Source organism: Aspergillus brunneoviolaceus (genome assembly GCF_003184695.1).
Source record: "Aspergillus brunneoviolaceus CBS 621.78 unplaced genomic scaffold BO95scaffold_18, whole genome shotgun sequence".
NCBI lineage: Eukaryota > Fungi > Ascomycota > Eurotiomycetes > Eurotiales > Aspergillaceae > Aspergillus > Aspergillus brunneoviolaceus.
This window is the reverse complement of record NW_020290748.1, coordinates 300,174-317,452: the sequence shown is the minus strand read 5'-3', so window position 1 is coordinate 317,452 and position 17,279 is coordinate 300,174. Positions and strand designations below refer to the sequence as shown.

General features: G+C 49.2%; 6 protein-coding genes across 6 annotated transcripts; 3 read left to right on the top strand and 3 right to left on the bottom strand.

Annotated features, from left to right (window-relative positions):
- Positions 1-154: 154 nt before the first annotated feature.
- On the top strand, positions 155-733 carry BO95DRAFT_461660 (uncharacterized protein; the record flags this gene model as incomplete). The annotated part of the gene is made up of 1 exon (XM_025588838.1): positions 155-733. One exon carries the CDS (start codon positions 155-157, stop codon positions 731-733), a length of 579 nt encoding a protein of 192 aa, XP_025444432.1.
- Positions 734-1,798: 1,065 nt separating this feature from the next.
- BO95DRAFT_461659 (MBL fold metallo-hydrolase) lies at positions 1,799-2,596 on the bottom strand (the record flags this gene model as incomplete). The annotated part of the gene is made up of 1 exon (XM_025588837.1): positions 1,799-2,596. One exon carries the CDS (start codon positions 2,594-2,596, stop codon positions 1,799-1,801), a length of 798 nt encoding a protein of 265 aa, XP_025444431.1.
- A 1,065-nt stretch (positions 2,597-3,661) lies between these two features.
- BO95DRAFT_451556 (MFS transporter) lies at positions 3,662-5,275 on the bottom strand (the record flags this gene model as incomplete). Its single annotated transcript, XM_025588085.1, has 2 exons — positions 3,662-4,310; positions 4,368-5,275. The coding sequence occupies 2 exons, from the start codon at positions 5,273-5,275 to the stop codon at positions 3,662-3,664; spliced, it is 1,557 nt and encodes a 518-aa protein (XP_025444430.1).
- Positions 5,276-5,539: 264 nt separating this feature from the next.
- Positions 5,540-6,886, top strand: BO95DRAFT_357939 (Zn(II)2Cys6 transcription factor; the record flags this gene model as incomplete). The annotated part of the gene is made up of 2 exons (XM_025582379.1): positions 5,540-6,241; positions 6,305-6,886. The coding sequence occupies 2 exons, from the start codon at positions 5,540-5,542 to the stop codon at positions 6,884-6,886; spliced, it is 1,284 nt and encodes a 427-aa protein (XP_025444429.1).
- A 6,435-nt stretch (positions 6,887-13,321) lies between these two features.
- Positions 13,322-15,860, top strand: BO95DRAFT_491618 (Zn(II)2Cys6 transcription factor). Its single transcript, XM_025590649.1, has 4 exons — positions 13,322-14,398; positions 14,468-14,891; positions 14,959-15,250; positions 15,323-15,860. Exons 1-4 carry the CDS (start codon positions 13,360-13,362, stop codon positions 15,716-15,718), a joined length of 2,151 nt encoding a protein of 716 aa, XP_025444428.1. The 5' UTR covers positions 13,322-13,359; the 3' UTR covers positions 15,719-15,860.
- A 103-nt stretch (positions 15,861-15,963) lies between these two features.
- On the bottom strand, positions 15,964-17,086 carry BO95DRAFT_409479 (ketopantoate reductase family protein; the record flags this gene model as incomplete). The annotated part of the gene is made up of 2 exons (XM_025584142.1): positions 15,964-16,808; positions 16,894-17,086. 2 exons carry the CDS (start codon positions 17,084-17,086, stop codon positions 15,964-15,966), a joined length of 1,038 nt encoding a protein of 345 aa, XP_025444427.1.
- Between the last annotated feature and the right edge of the window lie 193 nt (positions 17,087-17,279).

The following is a 17,279-nucleotide window of genomic DNA, read 5'->3' as shown; positions in this document are numbered from 1 at the left end:
GAATCCGAAACAAGCCCATAGGTCCCCCAACTTTATCTCAACAATTCCCTCCCCAACCCTAGGTGTACATACATCCAGTACACACCTAACTCCCCAAAACCCACAAGCACAACCCATGCCCCAGACAAGCAAGGAGCAAAATTCTATATGTAAAATGGACCTCCCGCAAATCTCCGCCCACCTCTCCCCAACCCCCCACGCCTACCCCACCTGCTGCCTGGCCCTCTCCAGCACCCTAGTCACCTACCTGGGGACTATCCTGCCCGCCCACCCGGGCTTCACCCTCTCCATCGGCAGCGGCTCCGGCCTGCTGGAGGCGCTGATCACGCTCCGCCACGGTACCGTGACGGTGGAAGGGGTGGAGGTGAGCGTCGCCGTGAACCGGTACATCGACGAGTTGGATATGAATGTCGTGCAGGGGACGTGGGATCTCCTCCCGCGGGCGGCGCGCGCGGCCGCGTGGATGTTCGTGTATCCGCGGGAGCCTGCGTTGGTGAGGCGGTATTTGGATGGGGTTGAGGGTGGTGGTGGTGCGGTGCGGATGGTGGTGTGGTTGGGGCCGCGGGCGGATTGGGGGGATTATGTGGGGTGTTTTGATGAGGGGCTTTGGGTCGGGGAAGAGCTGGGGGAGGAGGTGGGGGTGGCGGGGTATGAGGTTTTGGTGGTTTTGAGGAGATGTGAAAAGGGTGAGGGTGAGGGTGAGCTGGATAAATTGACTGGGGTGTTTGTGTGATTTGATTAGCATGTTTGGGATGGGAATGATATATGTGGGTTGTGCAGCGCTGGAATGAGGGTTCGGTGATGCTAGGTGTTGTGAGGTGTGGGAAGGGGAGGCAGAGTGCAAGGGGCTGTGCTGGTGTCGTGGGTTGCATGCTTGCTGCTTGCTTGTTGGTTGCAGCCTATGCATTAGTTGTGGCTCTTCGAGGAGTGCATCTTCCTCTTTGCCACCATTCTTGAGCTACGATGATACGCCGAGCGAACCCTGGATTCGACCCGGCAGATTCAGCGAGGGCCTTATCTCAAGCTGATATGGCAGTGGTGACATATCATATGGCTCTGAGCTTTCAGCACGCGGCTCGACCGAGAAAGACCATCTCAAAGCAAGCGACACAGCTCTGGCTTTTTCTTGAGATGCCTAACGATTGCAGTTAAGTGAATGTCTAGAGCTCGCCGGGTTGGGAAGTCAAGCCTGTGCTGCCCAGTTCAGAATCTCGCAGAAGATATTTCTCAGGCGAAAGATTGACGCTTATCGATGACTTGGCAATATCTGAACCGCTACTTGAAACAAGCAGTTCCACAACCACTGTGGGGTTGTCTCCACTCTTGCGATAACAAGGCAAATGACACCAAGACACGGAATGTTCTTGTTGCGATAATCACGCACCCTTCAATCTCCTCTGTCCGATGAGCCGTTAGGGCTAGATGTGACCCTGACTCAGTGCGGTGGGGTTATGTTGAGTGAGCGGCTATGCAGTGAAGATCTAGACCCTGATACCGAGGATTGCCAATCTTTGTCGATTATATGATTTGATTGGTGCAATGGCATGGACAGGCAACCCTTGAAGCTGGAATTTGAGATTTACCCTGCAGATTACTACTTGTCGCGACAGAAGAAATGCAAAGGAGAGCTCAATCGTGCGGCAACACTGAAGAGGGCCGGAAGTATCATGCATATAAATTCCACCAAGCTACAAATCTCAAACCAAACATAACTAGATCCCAAGTACCTTCTATCCCCAACTAGTCTATAAACCCATTCTGGTGTAGCCACGAAACATACATCAACCGATAAAAATGCCTACAGCACCGCCACCTTCTCCCCGCCCCGCAACCAGCGCACCTTCTCACTGATCCCCTCCGCCTCAAACACCTCTCGCAGCTCCTGCCCGAACTGCGTGAAATGGCCCCACGACTCGTAGTGCATCGGCACCAGCACATCGGCCCGCAGCGCGCGGAACAGCCGCGCGCCGTCCTTGCCACCCATCGTGATCTGCAGCTTGGGGCCCTCGGGGTCCTCCGGCATCGACACGTGCGCGTTGCCCAGGTTCATCACCGCGGCGCAGACGTGGTACCGGGCCGCGATCTGCTCGAGCTCCGGGATGTAGACCGTGTCGCCGGTGAAGTAGATGGCGTTGGGCAGGTTGTCGCGTCCCCGGCCGAAGCTTTCGGCCGTGACGAGGAACCCCGTGCATTCGGCGCCGGGGACGTGCTGCGTCGGCGTGGCGATGATGGTGAACTGTTGGCCGGCGATGTGCGTGGTGATGGTTGACCAAGGCTCCATGCCGTGCACGGCGGGCCGCGGGGCGAGGTTGCGCGCGCCGTCGACGGTCGTGAAGACCGGGCGCGCGTCGAGCAGCTGGCGGCCCGGCGGGTCGAGGTTGTCAGCGTGGTCTTCGTGGCTGAGGAGGACAGCGTCGATGACGGGCAGCTGGTCCAGGCGCAGCGCTGGGTCGTCTTCGACGCGGAGCACGATGTGGCCGGATGGGAACTCTGTGCCGGCGGGCGAGAAGAACGGGTCGGTGAGGAAGTTGACCCCGTTGATCTCGAGGATGGCGGTGGCGGTGCCGATGTGGGTGATGTTCAGGGTGGGGGCCATTGTTGTTCGAGAAGGGAAACAGAGAGAGAATTGGAGTTTACCCAGGATGCGAGGGACTTGGCAATGCTGGTAGAGTCGAGTGAGTGTGTCCGATCGAGGTACTTATAAGTTCGAACCGTGAGGTCAAATTCAATGCTGATCTTAAGTTCATGACAGATTTGTCAAGTTGAGCCCGCTATGTGGATTGCTTACCCGGCATCCCGCTTAAGATCTCCGGAGCCTAGAGTTGGTTATCAATGCTGCAGGGTTTGTCATTAGTTCCAAGTGACTAAGAAGCCTTTACGTCAGGCGGGTGGAATGCCGGCAGGTGGGATGCCGGTAGTTGGGAGGAATTAGGATGTTGAACAATGGTGGAGATTACAAACATCGGCCGCACCCGTTCTCACAGAATTGGTTGCTAAGTTGTAGGTGAGGATTTTAACTTATATATAAATGGCCTTTTTATTAGGATGCGAAAGCTCAGACTGGCTAAAATGAAGGTAGTGTAAATAAGAAAGAAATTGACCACTGACACAATACTGTACTAGTTATGCTTTGAGCACCTGAGATCACCGCGTTGATTTGCAGTGTAGGAACAGCTGTTTAAAGAAGCCTGACCGTCCTGCCTCATGCACCAAATATCTCTACCTCAAGTAGACCCTGCTAACTGATGGATTCGCAGAACACTGATTGCTACATGGTATATGCCTGCCAACCTGCGAACCATCACGCCGGAGTACAGCACAGTGATATGCAGTTACATTTTGCGCTCTGGTTTTAAATCTGGTTGTATGCCGACGAGTGTGATGCATTGCCACTCCTAGTTTATTCGAATAATATACAACCAACTGGATTCTCATCTCTCTCCGCAGAATGTTGCAGTTGTGAAGGCTGAGGGGATTGCGCTTAGGGCTTGTACACTTCCGCGGCAATGTCGACCCGAAAGAGGTTAGCACAGGGCTGGACTCTTCACATGAGGGACAGTACATCAGAATAGTAACATCCACTTGATATCCATATCATTCCATTACTCGGCAAATCATTCGCGAGACAATATTCTATATCTATCACCACCACGCGACGGTGTCACGCCCTGGCCTGCATCCTCTCCATCTCCTGGATCATGGGACTGGCCTTCCGGATGCGATGCCCGTAGAAGTAAAACACCACCGGGATGGAGATGCACGCCGCCTCCACCAGCCCCAGCAAAGTGCTCGCCCAGTTCAACCCCAGTGTCGCATACATGGAAGGCCCGGCCAGGGGCAGGCATGCTCCCATAATGCTGCGGGTGAGCATGTTGCCCGCCAGCGCCGAGGCCGTGTAGATCCCGTACGAGCGGGCTAAGTAGTTACTGGCGTAGATGAACACGCACGCGTTGCCCGCCCCGAACGGGACACCGGAGAGGATGGGCACGATCCAGTGCACGTTGGGCGTGCACGTCCACGCGAACCACAGCTGGCCGACGGCGAGCAGCGTGGCTCCCAGGCAGACCACGCTGGCCATGGCCTCAGGGGGCACAAGGCCAGTGGCGGGATCTTTGCGATGCCGGTTGATGAGCCTGCGGAAGAGCGGCTCGGATGCGATGGCCAACAGCACGCCGACGCCGATTCCGACGAAGGACAGACCGCCCATGCCCGGAGACCAGCCCCGCTCAGTCTGGAAGGCGATGGGGAAGGCCACGAAGCAAAGGTAGAGGACGCCGTAGATGAGCGCGACGTAGACGTCCCAGAAGATGCTGAGATTTCGAGTGTAAGTAAGCGTTGACGAGGAGCTGGACTGGGCAATCTCTTACCAAATGGGCTCGGTGAAAAGCATGACGAACGGCCGGCTAAAGCCCGCCTTCACTCTGGCGGACAGACTCTCCCCGGCATCGTACCGCGTCCACCATTTGGGATCGCCAGTCTGTTGGCGCATCTTGGCTGCTCGCTGGCGCAGAATCACCGGCGCGTAGGTTTCGCGGATGCACGCCATCAAGGCCAGGATGGCACCCCCGATAATCAGCACTAGCCAGTTCGTCCACCGCCACCCCAGATGTTCGAACACGAAGCCTCCAATTATTGGTCCATAGACGGGCCCGTTTGTCGGACCGATGGACCAGATGCCGAAAGCCATGGCGCGGTGCTCGTCGGAGACCACATCGTTCACTGAGGCGGGCGAGTTCCCCATGATCGCGCTGCCGAAGAGGCCTCCAAAGAATCGGCTGATCAAAATGGCTTCGATGTTCGTGGCCAGCGCACTCGGGAGGATGAGGATCAAGAAGAGGGCCATCGAGAAAAGGTACACGGGTCGCCGGCCGATGATCTCGCTCAGCGGCGCGAACACGATCGTTCCGATGCCCATGCCGCAGAGGTAGGTTGTGACTCCGAGGAGGCCGACGATCTTCGAAATGTGAAACTCTTTCTCCAGACCGGGAAGTCCAGACGTGTACAGTGTGCTGAACAGGCTGACCACGGTCGCACCCAGGCTCATGGTGACCACCGTCAGGCCTCGGTACCAGATCGGCCAGAGGCGCGGATTGGCCGGGTCATTCGGCTCCCAGTCCAGCTCGTACTCCGGGAGGTTGGCTAGACTGGGTAGCTTAGATATCGTGGGCTCAGTGGTCTGGTGTGTGTAGCTCTCTGCATCAGCAGTGTAGCTGCGAGTCAACGTCGCATCCTCGTTCAACGCGCGTTCGGAGTCAGGGGCCTGCGGGTCAATCATTGTAGTGAGCCTACCCTGGAGACCAATCTGCGCTAAGAATGAAGACCGGGTGGCTGGCATTTATACATTCCTCCCCCACGGGTTCCATATTTTGATATAGATGGAACCGGTGGGATGAACCGAGTGGGATGCCGGCCAACTGGTAGAGCTTAGTCAATCCCACATCGAAAGGGGGGAGAATCTTTGTCACTTCCGCCACTTCCATTTCTATCCCACTCACCACCGAAAGCTGACGACTGTGCGACTTTTCTGAAAGTTCAAACAATGCCATCTCAAGCAAATACTCGACCAGCCAAGTCCCATTTCCCATGTGTTCATCCAGGCTGCCGCGCGACTTACCAGCGCAAAGAACATCTGAACAGACATTTAGCACGCCACGACCGGGCCCATCGCTTCTGCTGCCCACACTGTAGCAGTACTTTAGCCAGAAGGAATGTCCCCACTGCCCAGTCTCTTATGCAGGACAGCCCTACTGACTTCTCATCCAGCGACCTTCTCCGCCGCCATGTCCGGATCTACCATCCCGACAGGCAGCCTCCCTCGGCCCGGACACCCAAGGCCTGCAGCAACTGCCATGCTCGCAAAGAACGCTGTGATGGCGGCAGTCCCTGTGCTCGATGTGCGCGACGAGGGGCGAGCTGCTCACTTAATCCCCATCTGGATCTCGCTCACGAGGAGGGCTGTGAAAACGCCTCGGAAACCCGGGGGCTTCTCAGCATCGATCTTGTGGCGTCAGTCGCCGACGCATCCCGGTGGATCGGCCATGAGTATATCGACATCTACTTCAACAAGTTCCATCCCATCTGGCCGTTCCTCCATCGGACCACCTTTTACCCGGCTAAGGAACCATGCATCCTCCTCCAATCCATGTTGATGATGGGGTTGTTGATCAAAGGGGACCGGGAGGCGCGGCACACGGCGATGCGGTTCCACGACCGACTATTGTCGGCGATCAGGGCTCAAAAAGTGAGCGTGGACATCACCCCAATCCATCAAGACTAGTCGAGTCGGAAGGGTAACCTCGCACAGGATCAATGGCATGTACCAGAGTCGATGGGACACCCTGACGATAGCAGACCATGGCCCATGGCGACATACCAGAGCATCCTTCTGCAACTGATATTTGCCGTGCTGACGGCCAAACCGGAGATCCAAGTGGACCTGAACTGCCGCTTCCGGCTCCCAGAACCTACCTACGAGCTTCTCACTGCGCTGGTGGCCACCTGCCGCCGACTGGGGCTGTTCTCGTATCCGAACATGCTCGCCCGGCATCATCCGACTGCCCCGGTGGCGCTTGTTTGGGTGAGCGTGGAGGAGACCAAGCGATTTGGTTTGGCTTTGTACAAGCTGTGCCGTTTGTGCAGCAGCAGCACCTCCTCTAGTCGAGCGAATACGGACAGTGGTGCGGATGAGCTTCTGACACTCGCGGACTTGGACTTTAGTATGCCGGATAGTGACGACTGGTGGAATGTTGCCTCAACGACGGACGTCTCGACTCCCCGACACACGGGCTGGCACTCGACAGCCAGGGATAACCGCAACCCCGGTGGCTGGATCTCCCAGGCGTCAGCTCATCTACGTGACCGTGGGGTTAGGTTGGACTGGATCTGATTCCTTCCGTGTGTTGTTACCGAGCTTCTTGTAAATAGCCACTGCTACTGCCCCTTTTGTTGCTGAGCACCCTGACAGGATATCTAGCTCAACGAGAGAGTCGACTAGTGAGATTGGGGAATAAGAAAGGCAATTCCGGATTGATAATCTCACTGTGCAGCCACGATTCAATCACTACGCCTGTTAACAAGGATATTCCGACTAGCAACCGCGGGAGAGCTGAGATAATGCACATGGGGGCCTAAATGGGGGGTTGGTGGGAGCCACTCAAAGAAGGTTTCGCACAAGTATGGCGCTGTTCGAGCGTTATTCTGGCTAGTGCAGTCAGCGGCCTGTGTCAATACAAACATATGTACCGAGCGTCTGTGCGGCGCTAGAACACGTTTGATTTGACATGGGATTTGACTGCTCGTTGATCGCTGCTGATCGGGACCTCCGCCGTCGGTTGCTCTCGCACATGCTGGGACATCTTCATCCCTGGAAACCACCCTTACATGATGAAAAGATCAAGCGGATGATTAGTGCGAATTGACAGGGGCAGGACTATTGATCCGCCTGCAAAGCTCCAATCAACACGGGGTACAGAAGCGAGAATTGGGTCTGGCGGTAACAGAAATGACAGGTCCGAGATGCAAGGGGGACGATGCGGAATGTGCTGATGGCACAAATCCAGTGGTCAAGGCAGCGAAAACAACCCGATAGGCAAGACTCGAGAGGAATAGAAGAAGAGGAAAAGGTAGAACATGCCAATAATGCCAATAAAAGGAAGATCAGAAGGCAAAACAGGAGTAAAAGAGGTATATAGGTGAGGTCTGTGGCTTATAACGTACTTCGAAGATCCTTTGATCCCGCGGGAATGAGAATATTCACCTCTTAGGAGAGCCGTGTTCGAGCAAAAAGGATTGGTGCCAATTTGAATGTTTCATGATCAAAGACACCTCGAATGTGCCTTCCGCAGAAGTCCGGACTATAGCTCTTGGGGATGTCGCCGACGGAACTATCTACTATCCTGGTATCGGAGAATCCGATGAGTTCCCGCGGCCATCCTGATCATTCTGCCCTTCTGCGTACTCTGCCCAGCCCACAAATCCAAGCGTCAACGGTCCGGCTCAAAAGACGAATAGACCCGGCTTGCAGTCGCATCTCTTGCAAATCCACTCTAGAATTGCAGTCTCTGAGCCGGAACTCACTGTGAAAACTACCAATGTCATGGTGACACACAAGGTTGAGATGCGTCCTGAACGGTGATGTGAACATTGCACAACTTGTCCCGCTGAGAAATGCGTGGTGGTCGATTTTGTCTTCATCTTCCATATTACTCCCCTACTTTTCCCAATCGAATTTGGTATGCCGGGACGAAACGGATAAGTAAGTCGGGTATGTCTCGATGCGATGCGGGAAGTCATGAAGATCTTTCCGACACCACTCCCGCATGGATCTGATGCCGGCATATAGTGTCTGCAGCTCTTCTGGCTATTCTTTCCGGTAGTACCACGGCGGGAAACAAAACGATGAATCAGATCGCGGGACAGATACCGGTAGATTCATATGCAGTGGATCTCAATAACAAGGGACATCTGCTAGCGGTATAGCGCATGCCTGGGCCGAGGATCTCCTTCCAGGCTGGGGGGCTCGTGTAACCTTTCGAGAGAGGATTGTGATTTGGTCGATCACCAATTAACCTTTTGAACAGAGAGAAAGCATTCACAGGAGACCGACGTTTTGGAGCCGGCTGCTTGCTGGTGCAGATTTGGTGAGAGTTGAACTGCTTTGGGGCAGTTCGGCCTTAAATAACCACGATATAGGGCTTCGCGCAGTTGTACATGCTGCGGGATGTAGATTGTGAGGGGGAGAAATTGCTGAAACTCCTTGCGGTGTGCTACTCACTGTGAGAGTCAGTGTGTAGAGATGTAATCCTAATTAGGGCATAGCTCCTCCCCCAACACCGCCGGGGCTTCCGGCGCAGCTGGATCCTCATTGCAGCAACGACATCGAACAGGCGCAGATCAGAATCTCCGCCCACTACGACACCTCCAACGTGCTGTTCTCCTACTTCCTGTCGCCAGAAATGGGCTACTGTATGTCATCTTCTCACTTTTTAAAAACAGGGAGGCGGTGGAACAGGTCCTGCACGTGATGGCTAATACTTCTGACTGCCTTGCACAGTACAACTTTGTCGTGGCAGAGACGAGCTTCCGGTTGCAGCTGTTGAATACCTTTAGACTCACGGCGGCGAGGACGCCCGGGTCGGAGGTTAGCGATGAGTCGTTGCCGTATGTGGAAGTGTAAATGCACTCTTTTTTACAGGGCTGGAGAGGTCAATCAAATGGACCTGCATGATGATACTGCGGGGATTTGTGTCGAGATAGAGGAGATATCGCTTGACTGGACACCGTTGATCTGTCTCCTTTAACGTATTGCAAGTCCAAACGGAATGAAAGGGATACTAGCACTTCTAGTCTCATGGGTAGAACTATACAGCATAAGCTCGAAAACACTTAGTGAGAAGAAAGTAATGTTTGAGTGCTTTGTATTCTGATTTACTCATCATCTTTATATACACTAACACATTTCTCGATATCAATGAAGACTTGTAAAGCTAGTTAATATCCTTGATTCCAGTATTATAGGTGACCAAAAGTATACAAATACTAGTCTCGGTGACTGCAGAAGTATCTTATTTATCTATTCTTTTCAGTAACAGATTATCTATTTTTAATCTCTAAAAATATACCAGTAAGCCTATCTTAAATAAAATATACTGTTTACTACTATATTGCTCTATAAATCTTCCCGTGTTACAATTATAAAATTTATCTATTCTTTCTTTTTTTACAGACTAAGTAGAGGTATATTTTCCAGCTGTATAAACCAACTTATTAAAGCAATTATTCTTTATTTTATAGAAAGTTTTTAGGCACGTTAGTAATACCGATCTAAGCCCGGAAATAAAAGTTTAAACTTACCCGTATAATAATTCTTCTAAAAGTAAAAGCTTATAGCGGTAGTATCTATTATAATAGTACTTATACTTATACTTATACTTACAGTCTTACTCCCCGCAGAACTAATATTTATATTTAATATAGAATTTTTCTTTAATTTTACCGCTTCTATAATATCCTTCAATTCTGTGCTAATCTGTATTTAATATATATAGATATTAATAGCAACTGTCTTATTATAATATACCCCGAACTTGGACTCCGTCCGTCCCGTCTATATATTAGCCGTCAACCTGGTTTCTTCCCCGGCAGTTCCGAGAATTTGCTGTTTATTCTTAAAATAGAACTTTACCTATTCTAAACAGTTTATATAGATTATTATTTCTATCGAATAAACTATATCAGTATTAATAATACAGAACTACTGTGTTTTTTATTTATTTAAGCTATCTGCCTGATACTATAGATACAGCTGCCCGCTTTTAAACTCAAAAAAAAACAGAATATTTACTTTATTAGCAGCGGTATTATTACCGGTATAAACTTTACTAGATTTTCTATTTCAGATTAGTATACTAATTATATCTTATATCGCTTGTTGGCTAAAAAAAAAAAAAAAAAAAGTATAATTAAAAGATTATTAAACTCTGCTTAATTATTTCCAGCAAGAATTTATAGCCGATATAATAGATCTTTTCTTCTTTAATCTTATTAGCTAGAACATGGTACTCGGCGCGGATATAGTTCTTCTTACAGTAGTAATATAGGGCTGGAATATTATAAAAATTACTAGCTAGCTTAATATAAAAATTATTAGTATTTATAAAGATCTTTTGGTCGCGTGCTTCTTCGAGATTAAAAATATTTAAAATAAAAGAAGGGTTACCGTTGGCGGCGGAGAAGCTAAAAAGAAGAATAAAAAAAACTAAAAAAAAAAAAAAATAAGTATTAGAGCGAAAAACAAGAGATATATTTTATAATAAAAAAATACTTAATTAAATTAGATAAAAGAGTCGAGAAGAAATATGTAATTATCTAAAGCTTAAAATATAATAGTCTATCCGGGTTAGATCCTAAGTTTTTATAATAATTCAGTGTCAGATATTTATAATTAATATAAACACCTCGTGGAGGCCAGACAGACGGAATTATTAGTATTTTCTACAGTAATAAGCAAGAATTAGACAGGGTTTAGAATTTAATATATAAAACTGCAGATATAAATAAAGAATAAAGAAATAGGACCGAGTTAAAAGAGCTGTAGCGGCATCTGGATGTGCCTTAGATTCTTCTATCAGCAATCCATTTACCCTCTTCGGTCACATCTCCCTGATTCCAGTATTATAGGTAACCAAAAGTGTACAAATACTAGTCTTAGTAACTGCAGAAGTATTTTATTTATTTATTCTCTTTAGTAACAGATTATCTATTTTTGATTCCTAAAAATATACCAGTAAGCCTATTCTAGATAAAATATACTATTTATTATTATATTGCTTTACAAATCTTTCCGTATTACAGTTATAAAATTTATCTATTCTTTTTTTTTCTATAGACTAAGTAGAAGTATACTTTCCAGCCGTATAAACTAATTTATTAAAATAATTATTTTCTGTTTTATAAAAAGCTTCTAAACATATTAGCAATACTAATCTAAGTTCGGAAATAGAAGTTTAAATTTATCTGTATAATAATTCTTCCAGAAGCAAGAGCCTATAGCGGTAATATTTATTATAATAGTACTTGTATTTATATTTATATTTATAATTTTATTTTCTACAGAACCAGTACTTGTATCTAGTATAGAATTTTTTTTTAATTTTGTTATTTTTATAATATTCTCCAACTCCGTGCTAATCTATATTTAATATATATAAATATTAATAGTAATTATCTTGCTGTAATATATCCCGAACTTAAACTCTGTTTGTTCTGTTTATATATTAGTTGTTAGCTTAGTTTCTCCCCCGGCAGTTCTAAGAATCTATTATTTATTCTTAAAATAGAACTTTACCTACTCCGGGCGGTCTATATAAATTATTATTTTTATTAAATAGACTATATTAATATTAACGGTATAGGATTATTATATCTTTTATTTATTTAAGCTATCCGTCTAATACTGTAGATACAGCTGCCCGCTTTTAAACTTAAAAAAAAACAGAATATTTATTTTATTAGTAGCAGTATTATTACCGGTATAAACTTTGCTGGATTTTTTATTTTAGATTAGTATACTAATTATATCTTATATTGCTTATTAGCTAAGAAGAAGAAAAAAAAATATAATTAAAAGATTATTAAACTCTGCTTAATTACTTCCAGTAAGAATTTATAATCGATATAATAAATCTTTTTTTCTTTAATCTTATTAACCAGAATATAATATTCGGCGTAAATATAGTCCTTCTTGCGGTGGTAATATAGAACTAAAATATTATAAAAATTGCTGGCCAGCTTAATATAAAAATTATTAATATTTATAGAGATTTTTTAGTTGTATGCTTCTTTAAGGTTAAGAATATCTAGAATAGAAAAAAAATTACCGTTGGCGGCAAAAAAGCTAAAAAAAAAAATAAAAAAAACTAGAGAGAAAAGAAGAATAAATATTAAAATAAAAAGCAAGAAATACATTTTATAGTAAGAAAATACTTAGTTAAATTAAATAGAAGAATTAAGAAGAGATACGTAATTACCTAAAGCTTAAAATATAATAGTCTATCCGGGTCAGGTTCCAAGTTTTTATAGTAATTTAGCGTCAGATATTTATAGTTAATACAAACACCTCGTAGAAACCAAACAGACGGAATTATTAGTATTTTCTATAGTAGTAAACGAGAATCAGACAAAATTTAAAATCTAACATATAGGACTGCAGGTATAAGTAAAGAATAAAAAAATAAGGCCGAGTTGAAAGAGCCGTAGCAGCACCTGGATATGCCTCGGATCCTTTTATCAGCGATCTATTTGCCCTCTTCGGTCACATCTCCCTGATGCCTTCAAACCATGGGGGCCAAAATCGGGATCGACTTCCTACACAATGACACATCAATGACAGCAGCTGGACCAGATACAGAAGATATGTGATACAACACGCGATTTGAATTATTTGGTATCGCTTCAGATTCCCAAAATATAGATGAGCGGCCTGTGACATTCTGGCTTGTTCTTATCCATGTTTCGGCTGGCGTAGGTCAAATTTGCCAGAGAAAGACTACTTATTATATCTCTTTCGTAGATCGGAACAATGAAATCAGTGATATGACAGGCGCAATATGCGCGTTGTGACACACAGGGTTGTTTCCCTTCTGATAAGCGAGGCCCGTGTTTAATTGGAGTTCGGCTGTCGAAATTACCGGAATAGGCAATAGTGCATGCTAGGTCCGACTCCGATGCCGAGGGCCGCGCCTCACAAAGCGATAAGCGATGAACTTCATTCTCAATCTGCTCTGAATGTCTTTCTTCTCCCCACCCTATCTCTTGCGTGTGCCACTCTCCAAGATCGTTTGCTGAAGGCTACGGTCTCAAATGGCAACCCCTCGTCGCAACGGGCAGCTTTCTTCCTGCGAGCCATGCAGAAAAGCGAAGCTACGATGCGACCACCAGAGTCCCGTTTGTGGACGATGTCTCAGCACCAATCGAAATGAGCTCTGCTTCTATCACCCAGCTCCTCAGACCCAGCCGCGTGCATCCCCCATTGGCGTTTCATCACGAAGATCAAGAAAGCAAAGACCAAACAATCAGGTCACCTTTCGTGTGGATAAGAGAATATCCACCGCAGCCGCGCAAGGTCCGCTGCCAGCTTTGCCGTCGGGTTTGTCGCCGGTGATCGAAGACGCCAAGACACTATGCGACCAGCACCTCCCGCGATGTGCTGGAAAGAACAAGCGGAACCAAAGAACAGGTCTTTTCGGGTTAGTCTTGGCCCAAGACATCTTTAGCGAGTATGAAGATAGCTTGCAAAGCGATGATCTCGCTCCTGAAGCGGCGGCATCGACGACCACGGCTCACCCAACCGACCGTGACTCAGATCAGATCAAGCGTGGGGCTTGGATTCTGTTGCACCTGCAGAAGATCCGTTGGTTCCGTGCGATCATTGAGCTGAAGAACAAGATCTCACCTGGATGGGTTTTAGGCCCTGCTTTGACACGTGCCCTGTGCGATTCCATGGAGAGGATGTACGACTCGGCCGTGGGTGGCTCTCCGGACACGCACGCATCCTTACTACGCCTGTCGCGCCAGATCTGTACCAACACATCGGAGGATATCCGAACGCACGCAGCCATGAGCGCCAACGAGTATTTTGAGTCGATCACGGCACGGTGGGAGACCGTCGGTCTCTTCTTTGCATTGCTTGGGACAGCACTGTTCAATTCCCCCGACAGCGATCCCGTATTCACTAATCAAAACCCGTCAGAACTGTCGAAGGCTCAACTTCGAAGCATTTCCACTACTGCGGGGGAGCTGTGCTGCCAGTTCTGCAACAGCGCCGCAACCAGCAGTGATCCCCTTTGCTGGCTCATGATCCAGCAGGTAGCCCTTCTGACTTCGATGTTTGGGGATAGCGGTATGTACACTTCTCCTTCGTACATTCTCGCCCGCAAGCGAAATTGAACGGCGGCTGAAATTGCGATAGACTACAGAGTGTGGCAGAAGCTCGGAGACTTATCGACCATCGTTTATGCATTCGGCCTGCATCAATCCGATCGAGACGTCCAACCAAGCCTCCCCTTCTTTTTGGTGGAGATCCGGAAGCGGGTGTTGGTGTGTGCGTATGCAATGGACAAGGAGCTGGCAACCTCTTTAGGGCGTCCCCCCCGGATCTGCTCGCGATACTGCCATCTCCCGCTTCCCTTGGATATTTCCTATGAGGAGATGGTTTGTCCTGGTACCACGGAGGAGACCGCACTACTGAAAGTTGATGCGAATGGTTGGAACACAGAAGGGAGATTCACGGTGGGTGTCAAGCTTCGCGTTGTGTTGATGACGAGTCTGCTGCGAGAAAGCACCTTAGAGCTGTCGCTAAGCCCCGAGATCCGGAATCTTACAGCCAAAGTCGAGTTCGTTACATCTGAGATTCCTAGCATTACTATGATTCAAAACTGACTTCCGCGAGAATGGGCGCAGAGACTTGATCCAAGAGTGCCGAAAGATGCAACAAAGCCTGCCTACCTTCATGCGTTGGTCGGCCGAGGAAGCGGCGACGGGTGCATACCGCTCAGCCCAAGACGAGGGCCGCGTCTTCGCACACATGGAATTCACCTACCAGGAGTTTTTGTTGCATCGCATCCTACTCAAGCGCCTGGGAGTCACATCACTAGGTCTTACAGAGAGCGCCGTGGATATTCTGACGACACTGCTGGACACCATTGCCATGCAAGCTCGATCGGGGAAGTCCGCTATCGACATGTCCTGGGATGTACGACTACTTTGACCGTTCCAGACCCTCTGCTCTGGGATCACAATCATCTGACTTACCCATCTCCTACAGTTGTGCTACATGGGCCTGCCTGCCGCAGGTGTGCTGACCTCGCAACTACTTGCCGGGCGCAATTCCCAGAAACCACCGTCGAGCCCGCCACCGCTACCGGCCAACTTCCGCTCCCGCGCCGTTCAGAAACTGAGTGTTTTTGTTTCCCATCTGACGTCGCTAGTGCAGAACCACGACGGGAATTATGAGGTGGCCCAAAAGGGGGCGAAATTCATTCGATGGGCATTGGACCAGGTTCTTTCTCCCCCGCCAGTTCCGCACCCGGCTGTATGGAATGAAGACCCCGACCTGCCGCAGGGCTGGCTTCTGGACTGTGATTTGACTGAGGACTTTGACTTCTTGGCATGGTGTGATACTGTGAATTGGTCGCAGGACTCCTTTTTAAGTCTTGCATGAGCGGGATATCTGGATGGATATCCTGACAAAGTCTGCATCACGAAAGCTTTGTCTCAATACAAAGTTTTGACAGCAAAGGACAAGCTCGAGGCCAGGAATATTGATGGAGACTAAACAGAAAAATCGGGTTCCATGAGGGAAATAAGGACAAGGTTCGGTTGCATGCAGTGTGCGATAGTCTTTGCTCTCACATACCATGCCGATAATATATTCCACAGTACTCAAACGCAGCCAAAGGCAAGCAATTACTTCTGAACAGTGTGATCCACCGCCTCCGGTACCGTGACCAACCCCCTCTTCTCCTTCGTCCGCCACTGCATCGCCTTCAAAATTCCATACAAGACGGTCAACGTCGGCATGGCCACTCCCTTGGCCCTGCCCTCGCGCACCGCCTCGCCCACCAGATTCTCAAACTCCGTGAACCGCCCGCTCCGCACATCCACCTGCATACTCGGCGGATTGTACATAGTGATCGGATCCATGGTGATCATAAAATCCAGGGTCTCGTCGGGCAGCTCCACGCCCGCGCACGCCTTCGCCGCAGCCTGAATCTCCCGCATGGCTGGTTTTACGAGGTCCTCAATCGCCCCCTCCGCCAACTGGATCCTCCCCGTATCAAGATCGGTGATGGCACAGATCGGGTTCAGGCACGCGTTGTACAGCAACTTGCGCCACCGACTAAAAGCCACGTCGGGGTTGAACTGCGGCTGGCACTTCCCGCCCGCGCCGTAGATGCGCACGAAGTCCTGCGCGGCGGCGTCTTCGACCTCCGGAGCGAGGCCCGCATTGCGGAAGGCGCCGATGTACAGCTCGTCGTCGTCTTCATGGACGATCTTCCCCGGGGCGACTTGGTGAGAGCCGCAGAAGCTCACGCCGCTGAGGATGATGTTGGTGGGGAAGGCGGATTGTAGGGGTTTGTGGATGTTGAGGCCGTTTTGGAGTAAGACAATGCGGGTGTGGCCCGGGGTGACGGCGGGATGGATTAGTGTCGCCACGGATGGGGGGATGTCGGCGTAGTTCTTGGTAGTTACGATGATGTAGTCGTAGGGAGGAAGGGATTCGGTGGTGAGGTCGGGGATGGTGTTGCGGACTGGTCTTGGGTGTTAGCTGAGACGATTCAGGAGGCTGAGGTCGTTGAGGTCGTCGAGAGAGGGCGGAACAAGAGGGCTCCGTACGAATGGATGGTTTGAAGCCTTCGACCTCGCCGTGGTCGATGGATTTAATGCAGAAGCCATGTGCCTTGACATGTTCGTAGTTCGATCGCAAGACGGCGGTGACAGTGGCTTGGGCGCCCAGTTCGAGGTTGAGGGCCCCGATGGTGCCGATGCCGCCGCAGCCGATCAGGAGGACGTTAGCTTTGTTCTGCATTTTGGTTGCTACAGCTGTGATTAAGCAGGATGATGTAGGTTGGTTTGGGCAGATAAATATCGAGCCGGAGGGGTTCCAGGATCCAAGTTATCTCGCAGCTTATCAGATTAGGGCTGCAGGCTGGAGGATTTCCTTCGATTTCCCCGCTTTGGGAATCAAACAGGCAAGTCATCCCGGCCTCACTTTCCGTTCT

Excerpts from the sequence above, each read along its gene's own strand:
- BO95DRAFT_491618 (XM_025590649.1), top strand. The coding sequence starts at position 13,360 with ATGGCAACCCCTCGTCGCAACGGGCAGCTTTCTTCCTGCGAGCCATGC. Across the intron at positions 14,399-14,467 it reads TTCGATGTTTGGGGATAGCG|ACTACAGAGTGTGGCAGAAG; the intron begins GTATGTACACTT and ends AAATTGCGATAG. Across the intron at positions 15,251-15,322 it reads CTATCGACATGTCCTGGGAT|TTGTGCTACATGGGCCTGCC; the intron begins GTACGACTACTT and ends CATCTCCTACAG.